General features: G+C 34.4%; 1 protein-coding gene across 5 annotated transcripts; it reads left to right on the top strand.

Annotated features, from left to right (window-relative positions):
* Positions 1–913: 913 nt before the first annotated feature.
* Positions 914–16,354, top strand: LOC105192990 (constitutive coactivator of PPAR-gamma-like protein 1 homolog). Of its 5 annotated transcripts, none has more exons than XM_011157303.3 (16): positions 914–1,059; positions 2,107–2,532; positions 2,741–2,913; positions 2,995–3,108; positions 3,255–3,401; positions 3,486–3,855; positions 4,129–4,380; positions 4,461–4,826; positions 4,919–5,057; positions 5,181–5,306; positions 5,461–5,578; positions 5,675–5,975; positions 6,652–6,911; positions 8,946–9,074; positions 9,267–9,364; positions 9,554–16,354. In XM_011157303.3, the coding sequence occupies exons 2-16, from the start codon at positions 2,319–2,321 to the stop codon at positions 9,702–9,704; spliced, it is 2,958 nt and encodes a 985-aa protein (XP_011155605.1). In that variant the 5' UTR covers positions 914–1,059; positions 2,107–2,318; the 3' UTR covers positions 9,705–16,354. The 5 variants fall into 5 exon arrangements, with proteins under 5 accessions (XP_011155605.1, XP_011155604.1, XP_011155608.1 ...); XM_011157302.3 differs by having other exon boundaries at positions 4,461–4,841; positions 9,554–16,104; XM_039446716.1 differs by lacking the exon at positions 914–1,059 and adding an exon at positions 1,129–1,503 and having other exon boundaries at positions 4,461–4,841; positions 9,554–16,104.
* Positions 16,355–16,382: the final 28 nt, after the last annotated feature.

Here is a 16,382-nt window from a genome sequence, read left to right on the forward strand (position 1 = left end):
ACAAAGATATATTTTAAATTGCTGCATTTAAATTAAGCATTTTTAAATTGCTAAATTTCAAGAATTCTTTCGAGAAAGGGTTAGCAACTCTGTAATTTTTCAAGGATTAATATTTTTTTAAAATTAAAGTTAATGACTTATAAAGTTACGTTAAAAATTGCATGAACAAAAATTAAAATATGCGTTAGGATCAAATTAATTCAAGTCAAAAGTTAATTTTGAATTGTAAAGTTTTTTTAAAAATTAAATTACTTTGAATAATAAAACAATTCCAATATAGAGCATAAAATAAATTTAATAATTTATTTATAAATTAAATTTATATGAAGTAACAAAGAAATATTGTTTTTTATGAAAACATTTTTTTTTCTTTTACAAAGTATAAGAAACAATAGCTGTGAGAATTATACAATAATAGAGATAAAAATATATCAACTAAAATGCATCCACAGAGATGAAAGTTTTTAATTAAGAAAAGTTAATAAGTTTGCACGTTTTAAAAATTACTAATTGAAGTAAAAGATTAACTTACTTGAAAGTAACTAAAAAAGTTAAGCTATTAACTTTTAATTTCTCAACTATAGTTACTACCCACAATCCCTTGATAATTCGAAGCGGCATTCCGTGAAAAAGCGTAGGTGGGTTTTACGCTGTTATACACGGGATGATAATTAATTTAATGCAATCGCGATAAATAAGTTTGTCGAGGAAGGCGAAGCGGCAGAAAGCGGGGAAGGAGAGTTCTCGATCGGGCTCCTGGGATCAGACGGCTCAGACACGCTTCGTATATTTCGAAACAATGGCGCGTCACGCAGTTCCGGTCGCGATGATCGCCGGCTGGACGAAGCTGGACGAAGCCGGCGCGTGACGTAAGGGGACGCCACGGGTCGGCCAATCGGCGTTGGGAACCGCGCGCGACGTGCCGGGCGGTCGCCGCGCGCGCCGCGCGCCACCGGTACCGGGGTGGTCATTTCCGTTTTCGATTCCGACGTCATCCAACTCCGAAAGCCCGTGTGTTTTGTGTTTCTTTGGGGCCACGATGATTATCGCTAATTTAACGTAAGTACGCGGTAGGTCGCGGCGGCTCGCGCGGATCGCCCGGACGTGTTCGCGCGGCCGCAGGAAGGTCGTATCGTCGCACGTCCCACGTACATCGCGACGCGAGGGAGGCCGCTTTCGCGATCAGCGCGACCGATACTCCGCCGACCAATACCAGGACGACCGCCCGTCGCGATTCGTCTCTTGCCGGTCGACCGTGTCGTTCGGCATTCGTCGCTTTTCCGACGAGACATTTTTTTTCTTTTTCTATTCGGGATTTGTCGAACGATTTTCCCGTTTCCGTCTCTCTCTCTCTCTCTCTTTTTTTCTCTCTCTCTCTCTCTCTCTTTCTCTCTCTCTCCGGGGCTGGGCCCATCCCACCATCATGGGACCGGTCCTCGCGCGAGGCCAACCGGCGTAAACGCGACCAACGTCGATGTCCCGACGTCGTGCGGCGTAAACAAAGTAAATGGCGCCGGCTGTTCCCTCGCGAGCTCCGTACCAACCCTGCGTGTTCTTCGCGACGCTCCGCTGTGTCGATTCGCGGGACACGCTACGCAAATTTTCTTCTCGGCTTGTCACCTTGGGTTGCTGACGAGACGAGAGACGTGACTCGACGGAGTGGGAAGGGGAGGGGAGAGTGGACGCAAAGCGAGATTGAGGGACGCAACTTGCGGAGCAGCGAGTCTTGCGCGAACGAAATTAATTATGTCGCTTCATTTGTCTTTCCTTTCGTTTCAAATGCTTGTAAATGCAGTCGTCGTCTAATAGCTGATCGTGATAAAGTTCGTTTGGTCACGGTCGATGCGAAACCCCTGCATGAATTCCAAATAATCAAATCTGTCGGAAATAGATTTTGTTAAGTTTGTTACAAATTTGCAGAAATATTAATTTACTATTGAATTATGTCGGTAGATTTTTCTAAAAGATCGTGAGCCTAATGTCGATAGTAGTTGATCGTTGGCAAACTGCTAATATTTTATTGAAAATAATTGTACCAATTGACAAAAATCCTGTTCTGCTGTTACGTCTGAGAATATATGTATAGCCATCTTTTCTCTTTTGCAGATTGAAACTTTTGAAATTGGAATTAAGTTTCTTCACGTCTTAAAAAGTTTCAAAAATTTCATACCGACTATAAAGGGCAAATACATTGTTGGTCTTAAGACGCAAAAATAAGCAACTTAAAGATAGTAAAGCTATTGTGTACATAAAGAAAAATTGAGACAAAACTCAACATTGACACGTGACTGGAGTACAATTCAAAAATATTAACAAACATGGGCATTCAAGACTTGCAAACTTTCTTGGACGGTAATTGCGTACAAGGGGGTTCTATACCTGTGGACTTGTTGAAGATAGCGCGCATGGTCGCTCAAAAATCTCAACGTAATCGCATAATTAAAGGACAGCAGATACACAATTATGGTAAATTAAGACTAATTCTTGATGGAGAGTGTTGCTTGGATCGATTGTATGGTGGATTCTTCTCAGGTAAATAATCAAATGACACACTTTCCAAAATTCTTATTAATAAATATATATATAATTTAAAAAAATATATATATATATAAAAAACGATACAAGCATAAATAAAATTGACTTTGAGAAAGGCTAATGTTACTGTCTGATTTTAAAATATGTCAGGTTTATCTTAAATAGAAATCTGTTTGATTATTAATAATATTATTTTAATTCACAGATTGGGCTTGTGGTGGACAATGGAATCGCATGCTCCAGTTTCTTGCTGTTCTTATACAAGCAATGGAAATGTCAGGACTGGAGGTAGCTGTATTCTTTAATGGATGTTTCGAACCTCTTCGGAAAGCAGATTGGGTGCAACACCAGCTGCAAGTACGCGCTAAAGTTAACAATGTAAGTCCATCACACGATCACATTTTCAGATCAATTAGACAATAATTCAAATTTTCAAAGTTGTCTTTCTAAAATATTAAGGTCTTGAAACATATAACAACGAAAGGTACGCCACCGCCAAAAATCTGGTGGACTCCACCTGTATGTTTAAGAACAAGCTTACGTATGGCTCTCAGGCATCTGAATGTCACAGTTGTAAGTTAAAGAAAAAACGTCTGTCTTTATTTTTTATTATATTTTTGCATTTACAGTTAAAACATTAATTAAAATGTACAGTATAGTGTGCATTATGTATAATAATTTTTAAAATCTATGAAACATAATTAGTAATATTTTAACAGTTATGTAGTATGGATGACCATCACCAAGAAGTAATTGCTTATTGTCGTGAGAATAATTACAATGGTCTCATAGCTGACGATGCAGAATATGCTGCGTTTGATCCTCCACGCTACTTCTCATCTGAACAATTAAAACTTACATACAAGGTGTATATTTTTTTATTAAAACAATAATTATTTTACGTGACAATAATTTACAAGTATATAATAATTATATTTTTTAAATACCAGGGTTCTCTTGATACGAAAGAATACATGCTTTCTGAACTCACTAGAGCTCTCAACATACCATCTGACAGGCTCTGTATATTGGCAGCTTTACTTGGAAATTATATATTGACTGAAAACGACCTGGCCGATTTCTACAAAAATCATAATATTAGCACAAACGTGCTGAATAAGACAAGCGTTGAACAAGTGATTAAGATAATTGCAAATTTTGTGAAGGAACTTCCATCTGCAGAATTGGATGTGGTTTCGCAAAAGGTGTTTGGTTCCACCTCCGATCCAAGATGTTCGAAGTTGAGACAATCTGTTCAATATTACTTAAACGGAACAAAGGAAGGATTTTTACATTATAAGCCTGTGAAACCAGCAAAAGGTGAGGCTTTTTAATATTAATGTTTTTCAAATATGATTTTATTATCATATGTAATGTAAATCTATTCCAAAATTGAGAGGGATCACAGAATTTTCTATTTATAAATAAATAATGTTTATATGAGGAAAGCAAGCGTTTTAGCATTTTCAAGATAGAATTATAGAAACTGAACGTAGAAGCAGAGGGTAATTGCATGTGTATCTGTATTGTTAGTTTTAGTTGTAATATAGTTAACGTGGGAAATAAATTTGTATCCATATATATATTTTTCAGTTCATAAGCTAGATTCCAAACAGAACACACAGACTCAGTCGAGTTTGTCCGACACGCAGTCAGCATCAGAAGGTGATTCTAACTTGGAAACGTCGAGATTTGCCTCTGAAACTTTGGAGAGCGAACGTGAAAGTTTGAACGCGTACAAACAGGCGACGGCTAACGCAAAGGCAGCACCGCAAATTGTGATCGATCCACCTGGTATTCAGGGCCATGGAGATGCCGATGCCATACATACGGAGGAAGAGCAAAGTATGCCGGCTAAAAAAAAATCGACGGCTTTTGACATCGATTTATCGATATTCTATTTCAAACTGGAATTTTTGAAACAGGCGATGGACATGCTATCAACGGTACTCACAATCTCTTGATAAGTTCGTCAAGTTCGAGTAGTAGTTCCTCAGCGACATCGCCATCCCATGCAACAGCGGATTCGGCGCGGCAACCGGAGAAAACTACTAATATTCCTACCACCTCACCCGAAGTTATGCGTACCGCCTCGGAGCGTCATCAGAAGGGGCTCATGTCGCCGTACATCTATCAAATTCTCATCGCTGGTGAAATCAAGCTGCCAGTCCTTTTAGAAGATGAAAATCACCGTGAATTTCCTTCTATTCATGTGATTTATAGACCAATTCGACAAATGGTGTATGCGATTTTGTTCAATCTCCATCACCGGATGTATCTAGCTACGAAAAGTAAGGAAAAAGGTGGTAAGTGTGACGTTGATCTTACGACTTGTGAAGATTTATCTTTTATATTAAATATATTTTACAAATTTATTCGACAGATAGCGAAAAAATCGAGATACCAGATGTAATAATAAAAGAGTGGGTATGGTCAAAGTCCAATCCATACCAGACTCCTGAATTAGTGAAGGCAGAGCAAATTGGTTGGGGCGTGCCTACGATTCAACGTTTGTGGTTTGGGTAAGCGGTTTTATCTTGATTTTAAACTGAATGTAGATGATAATCGTAGATTAGTTGATAAATTCAAATTTGCTGTTGATTCGCGTAATTTTTAAAAATCTGACAATATTTTCTGTTCTTCAGCACAGTCATAGATGATAAGCGACGAAGGCTTAGGGGTTTCCTGACTTGTATGAGATCGGACACGCCTCTCATGTTAAATACCTCATATGTACCGCAACATCTGCTGGTCATGGCCTGTGTTTTAAGGTATAAACTTTGATTATGATTATTTTAGGCCTTTGTCAGGATTTCTTTTTCTTAATCTTTATACGTGGAATAAATGAAAAGTGTATGAAATTAATTGGAATCTGAATTAATTCGATCAATAAATGTTTTTTTTTTTAAATTGTTTCTTTTGCAGATATATTATGTCTTTTTCTGAGAAGATAAAAATCCTGCGCCGTCAGGAGTTAGACGCTTTTATCGCGCAAGCCTTTTCGCCGGAGCTTATGAACGCCCAGTATTTGCAGGATCTGCAGGTAAAATAAACACACTGTATACTTTTTCACAATATAACTATACGTTTAGGCAGTATTTAAACATGTCGACATTTAATATCTTATTTATATACGTAGCTTCCATTAGTGACATCACGCGGTGTACAACTGGCTACCTTGTTCATGGCTGGGGTCGAGACCGCATTATTAGCAAACGATGCTTGTGGCGCGCCGATTCCATGGTTGATGTGTTGCCCTTGGCTTTACTTTGACGGCAAATTGTTTCATCATACGTTGGCTCGTGCTACTATCGCTAAGAATTTATTGGAACTATGCAGCGGTCATATTGACCGCGTTGTAAAAGTCGAGAGGATGAGGAAAGCTATACTCGAAGGAATCACTGTTGTATTTGCGCGACCACCTTTACCTGTCACGCCAGGTATGTTATGTATCATCTTTTAGTCACGCATCGATATCTTCTTTATTTTCTTTGCTTATAATCATTATTACGCTGCTACAACTCTGTGAGATTTTGATTATAAAAAAATATTGCGTTAGCCCATTATATTGTTTAACAAATACTTGACGTAATTCAATCAGACAACATTTTCAATGACACTTAATGATTTAATATTATTATCACATATAGGTGATAACATTTAGATGTTACAACTGACAGAAAAAGTACAAAAGAGAAAAAGAATTAACGGATTACATGAATTAATTGATACAATTTATTTGTAAAATGTCTGAATTTTGATATAATTATTTTTATCTGTTGCTTCCTTCTCTTCATTAACGACTCTTCCAGATTCCTTAACATCCTATGATTTTTCATAATAGGATGTTTTCGGGTGGAAGTAGAGTAAGTGCAGTTAATGTTGCTTCATAGAGTTCATTGATTAAACTCTATGAATCTCAAAACTGCGATATAATATTCCGATAAGAACAACTGCAATTGATACATTTTTCCTTGAAAAAATACAATAATCTGTATAATGAAAATTATTTCTGTATACATCATTTTCTACATATGTCAATAATATATAATTTTTGCCTACTCGTTTATACGATATCTATGATACTTTTATTTATTTGTTTATTTATTATTACAGGTATTCGTCAACAGGTATTATCAACAGGTATTCCCTCCAATATCTTACCCGCTGGTTGTACCATTAACGACGGACTGATGCGCGGTCGTGGCAGCGGCACGTTACCGCAACGTGGTGTAATGCGCCGTCCAATCCCTTCGCGTGGTGGTCAATTGGAGATCGCTGGTGTCGTAGTGGGTCAATGGGGCCCTAATTACGGACAGCCCGGTCGATTGCCGCAACCCCTGCAGGGGCACCCTCGCGGACGAATTCCACCGCAGGTAAGGTATAATAGATTTCACTAGGGTATGTGATTGCAATTTCATAATGATGGCGCGCATATCGTTACGTGTATATGGAGTAAGAAGCACACGATGACGATATTCTGGACAGATTTTAGGGGATCGTTCGAGATATTGAGTAGTCCGCTTTCACTATTTAACGTCGCTGGTGTGATCGGATAATGCGTGCATTTAGGAGGGGACATCACGTAAATCAATTTAATGCAGAGTTATTTGCTTATACAGTTTTTATATAGTTTTTATATGTAGACGTTCGATATGATACATCATGGAAATAAATCTGAAATAATTGTATTTGAGAATGTATATTAAGCGGAGGATAGTTATTTTATCCTCGTTATGCGACTATATACGTGTTGCTTTATTACACCATTAGAATGAAACAGAAATTATTTTGACATTTATATTTACATAATGGTTTTTTTTGTAGCATTGCGGTTTTGTATTATCGCATGTTTTTTATATGTAATATGGACACTGTTAAAATAAAGGTTTCTGTATATTTTAATTCAGAGTATTTTAACTGGTGTTCCTTCTATATATATGTTCTTTTTAGGTAAAATACATATATTTCCTTTTTCGTCGAAGTAGCTCTATAAAGCATGTATTTCTGAAGCATGTATCTGAATAGCTGAACAATATGTAATGATATAATACAAAATTGCATATAGTATTACATTGAGAATATTGTGGATAAATCTATTTCTAAAAATGAATTGCCTATCCGAGAAATATATATTATAATATTACTCTTTTTAACCTTTTATTCTTGTATTTGATAATTCAAATCACACATATGTGTTTCTTTAATTATCCAATGTTATAATCTTTTATAAAGTTGAATATAAAAATTAATATTTTATATTCACTGCTGTTAAAAATTAAAAGTAAAATTTGTGAGATATTTTGTATATCTTTGTTAATTAAAAAGAAAAAAATATATGTATATATAACATGATAAAAGCACACAAAGCATGTGAATAATTTTCTGAAAAATCTTAACAGAGAGGTAAATGATATTATTTGAATAAAAAAAATATATATATATTGGATCTAGTATAAAATAATCAATTTTGTTAGGCTTATTGATAAACAAATAAGTTTTGTTTTCTGTACGGCATGTCTTCGTAAGAACTAAGCTTTTGGAGTTTAAATTTCCAATTTACTTTAGTTCAATTTATTTCATTTGAATTGGATTTAGTTCGCGTTATTTTTTAAGATGAGAAAAATCATCAAACTTATTTGTTAGAAGAATATATTTTTTACAAAATATAATAAATAAGTGATAATTTTTTAAGAGTTCTAAAGGATGTGTTATCTCACATCTAATTTTAATTAATTTGAAAGATAAATTTACCCAAATGTGTTATTAAAATGTAATTTTTTTAATGAAAAGTAATACAAATTGCAATATACATATAATATTTAAAAATTCTAATATTTATCATAGTTTTAAATATGTTAGCTTATATTAAATATCACATTAGAATAACGATTATGTAACTTTTTTCTTGCAACAGTTTCTTTTGTAACGGTACCATAGTGCTGGAAATTTTTAATCGTTATTTTCTCAAGAATGCTCAATATTTGTAACAAACAGTAAATGTGTGAGTGAATACTACACCCATAAAATTTTATTAAAATTGGTGACCCGCATCTCGCGTCATTGTTAAACGGAAACGGGAAAAGTGAAAAATTTCTCCATCAACTTCAATATGCTAAGGTTTTCATATTTCCGCTCTAGGGAAAAGGTTACGTAATCAATACCATGGTCACAGTGAAACTTGCTATAATATACTTACAGAAATTGAAAGCTCGAGTTTTTTTTAAATATAATTTAGAAAATAAAATTCGAACAATACATGTTCATGTAACATTTTTATGTTTTGAATTCTTTAGGTCCATCTTCTGAAGCATTGACTTATAAATCATCTTTAAAATATATGTCACAATATTTTATTTAGACAATAAATTTCATATGTATCAGAATTTAGATAAATTGTGATTTTGTAGGTAACTTCTATTGGCGGACTTAAATACGGTCTTCCTCGTGGATTTAATCCGATAAACAGACCAACATTTCAAACACGCGGTGCTACTCGTGCTCCGATTGCCGGACGTGGCAAGAAGACTCAAATGAAGGTAAAAATAAATTTGTGGGTATACGAACGAAAAAAATATCATCGGTAACGGAAACTCGAGATCGAATTTCACGTTTTTACTGCGACACTATACTTAACGTTTATGCATTGAAAGTTCATGAAAACATTTGACACGTTTTCTTGTTAACAATATATAGAAATCTTAAATGTAACATTTATATCAATTATCTAGGTGTCTAGCAAAAAGAAAACTCCCATTAAAAAGACCAAGGAAACTGAGAAGAAAGATAACAAGGGCCGTATCACTGTCGACGGAATTACCGATTATAAGTGAGCGTTTCAAGCTTTTCTATATATAGCGACATACGCCTTTTAAATGTTTCGTGATTTTCACATTCATGGTGATACGAGATAATCTTTCACTTCATCATTCTTATCTTACAAAAAGTTAATATAAAAACGTTATCTTTTATAAAGATTTAATATAACGGCTTGTATAATTTTACATTCGATTTTCAGTGAAACTCAAACCGATAACGCTCGTTCACTACTGACAAAAGACGCACTGCCAGTACCGGGTCAGTTTGATGATGCGGTAGAGAATAGTAAGGGCATGGAAAAGGGGCAGGGCGACGCACCGCTCGTCGCTCCGGTTGCCACGGAAAATTAGATATAAAAAGAAAACTTCTCGAAAAATGACTGCAACTACTCCCAAATAACGACTCAAGACTGCTAACAAACTACTTATATATTCTGAGCAATTGTGCACCTGTAACATTTAAATATCGCTCTTTAAGATTGTTACACAGAATTTTTGATATTGTGTAATTTCTAAAATTCAATATTATTAATTATTATAAAGCTATTAATAAAAGATATTTTACCATTTCTAAATTTTGGCAGATACTTTACAGAAAAACTTATAGCCATTGACCATTACTATTTAATATCAGAAAATGTAAATCAGATTTACATTTGACAATTAGCAACAATTAGTACAACTTGGACCTACGTACAAATTTATTTGCAATTATCTAACTTTTCTTAAATTAAAACTATGATGTAAAAGTTTATGCTAATAAAATATCAATATAGTATTTCGTAGCAAACAGTTTCATTTTTTAAGCAATAGCTACTTGAAAGTGGTTTTTAAATGTTACGTGCACAGTGGTTCTAAAGCTCTGATGGGTCCAAAATATTGATCTAATAATAGGAGACAAGAAATCTTTACTTACGGTGTCTCGATAGCACGCGACACGATGTAAAAGATTTTACCCGTTCTTGACGTATGCGATATATGATGTCCTCACTGCCAAACGTACCACTCTATATAAGATAGAAAGACAAAAAAAATCGTGCTTGTGCTAAAAACAATGCGAGCAAATTGTACTCGCATTACGATGGAATAGAACTCGACTGATTAGTGTATGTGTGCGCTAATTTTACTACTCAGAACAAATCGTCTCAGCTGCTATAAGTATTTAATTCTTAAGAAGTGTGATTATTTTTTTTACACGAAAATATATATTTTCCGGTATTATATGAAATGCTCGCTGCGATGTATCTCAGTGATTCGATCTGATCGACAAAGGGAGTAGTCTGATATACACATGAATATACGCCATATTATACGTGATAGCGTTTAATTGATTTTTATAGATAAGATCGATGTCAGACGGGACACTGAGATAGTCATTAGCACATGGAGACTGATGCTTTTCATATAGGTAAAATATATATTTATATATATACATATATTATTTAGATTAGAGTTCTCATGCAGTATATTATACGTAAGTTGTGCCTGTGTAAAGCGTGTGAATGTATTGTACCTGAGAGTATGAGTACATGAGAGAAATTGTGAATATTAGAGTATGTGTAATTACAAGAATGAGTGAGAGAGTGAGTGAGAGAGAAAGTAAGTAAAGAGAAGGAAAAGGAGAGAAAGCGAGAAATGAACAGAGGGAGAGTGCAAAAGAAAAAGGATGAGAGAGAAAAAGAGTTAGAGAGCCACGATAATGATGTACATAAACGTGGCGTATACGTCGTTATAGACACATATACATACGGATATATTCACCGTATATACATATGTGTACGTGATCTAGATCATATTTATTTGCGTTGGAGAATTGTATGAACGGATGTCCTGAATGGAATTTCAGATTTAGATAACATTTCTAACAACAGACTTGAGGCTTATCGTTAGGATGTCCAATATAAGAGTTTGTTAAGAAGTCATCTTAACGACACGCTTCATATTGTTTGGAAAATATGCTACATTATGATGCATTTGTTACAATTTGTTAGTCCTAGACCATTAAAAACGCATTTAGTTTATTAAATTTATGTTAACAATATATAATATAAATATTGTTTATATATTATATGTAAAGAATATTAATACTATATAGTAAACAAGATCTCGGTGTATGCACGAATTTGTGATGAAAATTGAATAATATACATTTTATATCGTATTATAAGATGTGCATAAGTTTGTAAGATAATATTTTTGACAAATTAAAATATTTATAAAAACGAGTTGCGTCGTCACACTGAATTTTCGTCAAGCAGGTCCTTGTAATAACGACGCAACTTATTTTCACGAATGTTTCAATTTGTCAAAAAATACCTTACGAAGTTTTGCACACATTCAATAATATAAATATCCTTTATAATATATTCATATTAAAATATACGGAATGTATATCATTAGGTTCATTTCAATATTCTAATTTGATGAAAATTAATGACATAAAATTAAAAATATGTCACATATTGGTTGTTAAATATTTAACGAAAAAATTAATTTTATTGCGTTCGAAAAAGAATTTTTGTGCGTATGCCTAATGTAGCATATTTCAAGAAATAATCCTTGTTTAATTGTACATATGAACAGTTGCTTTATAAGTGACGCTGTGTGATTGATATGGTGTATATATAGAATCCAGATCCGTATGTGTTTATTACACATCGGAATAGGAGATGATTATGTTTAAAATATGCTATTTATGTGTAGAATAGTCTAAAAGACTTTCTACCAAAGATCATCCGAGTTTAAAAGAGATAAAGCAAGGGTTCTTTTATCAATAGAAATGATATACAACAGCGAAATAACAAGACAGCACGACAGAACACGATTATTAAAAATAAGTAACGAAGACGATGCAGACACGTGTCTAAGACATGTGTGCGAAGGTGATTAAAGCGAGTAAAAAGAGAAAACCGTTTATTGAGATAATATAATGAGATATGATGATAAGATAAAATGTTATATTTTTGTAGATTTGTTATTGCGTAAAATGCATTAGGACAATGAGAAACTTTATATAATTTGAGTAAAATGACAGTTAACGAGTCTGAGAATAGTTAAAGGAGCAAGATCTTGTGAGAGAGAAAGAGTGAAAGAAAGACAGACGGAAGTGCTTTAAATGGCATATTAAGAATGTGACATTCGCGAAGATAAATTTTGCTGAAAAGAAAAAAAGAAACGAATCCCATGTTCTCCTACATTTCCGAAGCTCTCAGTTTCCTGAGTTGCGTGTAGGAACAGGAAAAAAGATATATAACGTGTGTACGTATGTATCTGGGTGTGCGTGTATGTGTGCATATATTGTATACATAATATATACAACACACACACACATACACATATATACATACACATACACATTCGTTATATACGTATATATATGAATAACAAAAATGAATTATAACTAATGTCAGCTTCGATGTGCGCCGAGCATACTGAAAAATAATTCGACTGTTTTATGCGATGCATATGCGAAGTAATCAACATTTGCTTACCATATTTGTCTCGATGAGAGCGTTTATAAATCATACGTTTCACGGATATATGTAATATATCGGATACATGTAATCATTCGAGTCTCATAACGACTTAGCGTGCGGATACGCTTATACGATTACTTTGCAAAGTACGTTGCAGTGCACCAAGTACGATCGCTGATACGATGTTTCTTTCTGAAAACGTAAATTTTGAGAATTAACAAAGTCGTTCGTTCCGAACGCGTATACACACACACACACACACACACATACACACATAATTACATATAACACGTACTAGAAGCCGACCTTCTTGAATCTGACGAAATACGAATTTGAGAGTAAAACGCCACTTTACGCTTTTACGTAAAGATAGATGATTTTCTTTCTGAGAAGTCAAACTCTTGATACATATAAATATATATATACCGGATATAAAACAAATAAAGACACAAATAACGATGTATGCAACGTGATCAGTTGCTGCTGCACTGATATATGAGTATGCAACAATAATAATAACGTGAAATAATTTAATGTGAACGCGAAGCGTAATACTAAAAACGAAAAAAAAGAGAATTCAATATTGAATACAACAGAAAGCAGAAATGTTGAAAACAAGGAAAACTCGCATAAAGCATTAACGACGTAAAAAACAGGCGCGTTTCGCGACTCAGAGCGTAGCTGCCTGCTTTTCGTTGTGATAAGTAGAAAAATGGGGCCCACGAAAGTCGTCTATGATAATACCGAGACATTACCATTAAAAGTTATAAATAATCTATCGTATTTATGAAGTAACAATCTGTAATGATCTTTGAAATATTGTGTGTTGTGAACAGATAATTAATAACAGAAAAATTGTACACCAAGTAAATGCTAAACTCTCGATAATCTTGCTGGAACGACAGACATGACTGCTGTAACGAAGAAACAGTCAGATGAATCGCGCAGAATTCCTTTCACGATCTTTTGTATGTACGTGTCGCGCGTAACGTACAAAACGTTGTTGCGAAATAACACGCTCGATTAAAACGACATAATTTTCGTTTCGTTTCAACGCTACTTTTCTAGCACGGAGTGCTATCTATACGATACGCAGCTGAGTACAAGGATTCTCCTTGATTAACACTTGAAACATGTATTCGCCGACATTTATATTCTTTATTCAGAGAAAAATCCTACTTTCTTACATATCTCTCTCTATATGTTATCGTCCTCCTTCTTTTATACTTTAGAGCCTTAGGCTGTCTTGCAAGAATTAAAGACGAAAGGGAGATCGTTTAATTTCAATAACTCGTTTTAAATGATAAAGCTAAAAAAAGAAAAAGTAAAAAAAGATTATATTGTATATTATGTTTTGCATATATTTTAGATGTATACGCAGTGACGGATATCGACCATCGCTGCGTATATACCGTGTGTTTTTCTTATCTTTTAACTTCTAACTGTAGCCCTTATGAATAGAATCGAATTTTTCATAACGATCCAACATTAAGCATAATAAACGAAAGAAGGAACCCACTTTCTCTGGGTTGTGTACACTCGACATTTATAAATTTTAAGTTTTTTCTTAACGTAGTTTTGCTTATATACGTAATATGAGATATAAACTAAAAATAACGATAGCGAACGCAAATATAACATAATAAAGTAAAAAGTAAAAAAAATGAGATATCGATGTAGATGAAAAAAAATAAAACGCATGTGGGCCCCGACACACACATTATATATTCTTATTAAATATTACAATAACGTATACTACGCTATTATTTTTCATAGGGAAGGAAAAGATTACACGCATACGCGCGATAACATGTATACTTGATAATCATTAGTACGTTTGTTTTCCCGTTTTTTTTTTTAAATTTCTCTTCTCTATCCGAAGAAAGAAAAAAAATATAATAACGTGAAAGCGCATGGGATAAAAAAGAAAAGGAAACATACGCGTGTACCATTTATATGGATGTATTTGTATGAGAGAGAAAAAGAGAACGCCCTTTCAAACTTTTCAACCAAGGCAATTGCACCGTGTTCGGAATGTCGCTTGAGCTTCCGATTTATAAAGGGAGAGAAAAGAAGAAAAAGAGAGAAAACGAGGACAGAATCGTTAGTTGATCTGAAAAAAATTGTACATGCGCTCAGCTGTTAATGATAATTATATAATTTGATCTCGGTGGGTCGGTCGGGCGGGCGGCTGACGTGCGGCACAAGACGAAATTTGCAAGTCGTATCGTATAGATTTCGAATCACCTTTTTAAGGCACGTTTTGCCAGTGTTGTATTACCGAGTGGATATCAGAGAGTAAGTAGAAAAAGAGAGAGAGGGGGGGGATGTAAAAGCATAAATGAAACGAAAAGCTTTTTTCGCACTGGGAAGATTATATTTGTAGCACGTTGATCGTTCATGGTAATTACTAATTAATTAACCACAGAGATGCACCGAGAGCTCGTCAGTTCACACGTAGCCGACCCATTCGCGATCCTCATATTTATATAAACGCAGCTGCATTGATGTATTCTTGTTGGATTATTAATACCATTGTAAACATTGTACCGTTGTAACATGTATCCTAATTCATGTCTGGTGTCGAGCAGAGCTGATTCTATGCTTTCGCTAGTTAAAGAAAAAAAGAAAATGAACATCGAGGGATCGTGTGCACAAATTTCCGAGTAACTGTTATTCGTACAATTTCCGTGATTCTATTACACGATTTAAATAAGAATAAAGAGACGAAGCGGAAGAGAAAGAAGAAAAAGAATAATAAACAGAATCAGTGCTGACGAGTACACGAGGCAGAACCGGAAAAAAAAGATTATCGTAACTCTAAAGACACATTTAAACTACTAAAAAAAAATAAAAAAAAACGGATACATATTTGGAGAGTAGCAGGTAAATAATTAATATAAATGTAGTGGCAATTCTATATAATATTACCGCAAAGAGAAAAAAAGAAAAAAAAGATATATACGATGATTATTCGAAGTATAAAATGCGAAACGCACTCTTAATGGATGTTATAACGATTTAGAAATACTTAAATTGCATTATTAATACTTGCTGTAAATCTGGCTTTTGGAGCGCGAGTACTCTGCCTATCTTTTCACGCTCGCGAAATTTTCCTTCCCAAAAGAAAGTCAGAGAGAGAGTGAGGGAGAGATAGAGCAGAGTAGTTGATCCAATCGACAGATAAATTTAAGTTTCCTTCTTTTTTTCAAGAGCATAATATTTATTCGTTTATCTTCTATAAACGCAACCTCTCACAATACGCATACACACACAAAAAAATTAGAATATTTAAGATTTATAGAGTCCTCCGTTCAGTTTATAAAAAAAAGTCTTGCGCGATATGTTGTGCAGCTTTTTGCGAAAGATAATGATGAACTTTCAATCAAGTCTTGTAAGAAAGCTCTTAGCACACACGAATAGAAAGAAGGAGAGGGCGAGGGGGTTCGGACATGGTTGGCTGATATTTTCGGAAGTTTAATGATTTATTGAAAACGTGTTGTCATGTCTTGAATACAATTAAAAGAATATGAAAAATTACATCTCGAGCAAC

This window comes from Solenopsis invicta, chromosome 3 (assembly GCF_016802725.1).
Source record: "Solenopsis invicta isolate M01_SB chromosome 3, UNIL_Sinv_3.0, whole genome shotgun sequence".
Taxonomy (NCBI): Eukaryota; Metazoa; Arthropoda; class Insecta; order Hymenoptera; family Formicidae; genus Solenopsis; species Solenopsis invicta.

Excerpts from the sequence above, each read along its gene's own strand:
- LOC105192990 (XM_011157302.3), top strand. The coding sequence starts at position 2,319 with ATGGGCATTCAAGACTTGCAAACTTTCTTGGACGGTAATTGCGTACAA. Across the intron at positions 3,402-3,485 it reads AATTAAAACTTACATACAAG|GGTTCTCTTGATACGAAAGA; the intron begins GTGTATATTTTT and ends TTTAAATACCAG. Across the intron at positions 3,856-4,128 it reads GCCTGTGAAACCAGCAAAAG|TTCATAAGCTAGATTCCAAA; the intron begins GTGAGGCTTTTT and ends TATATTTTTCAG.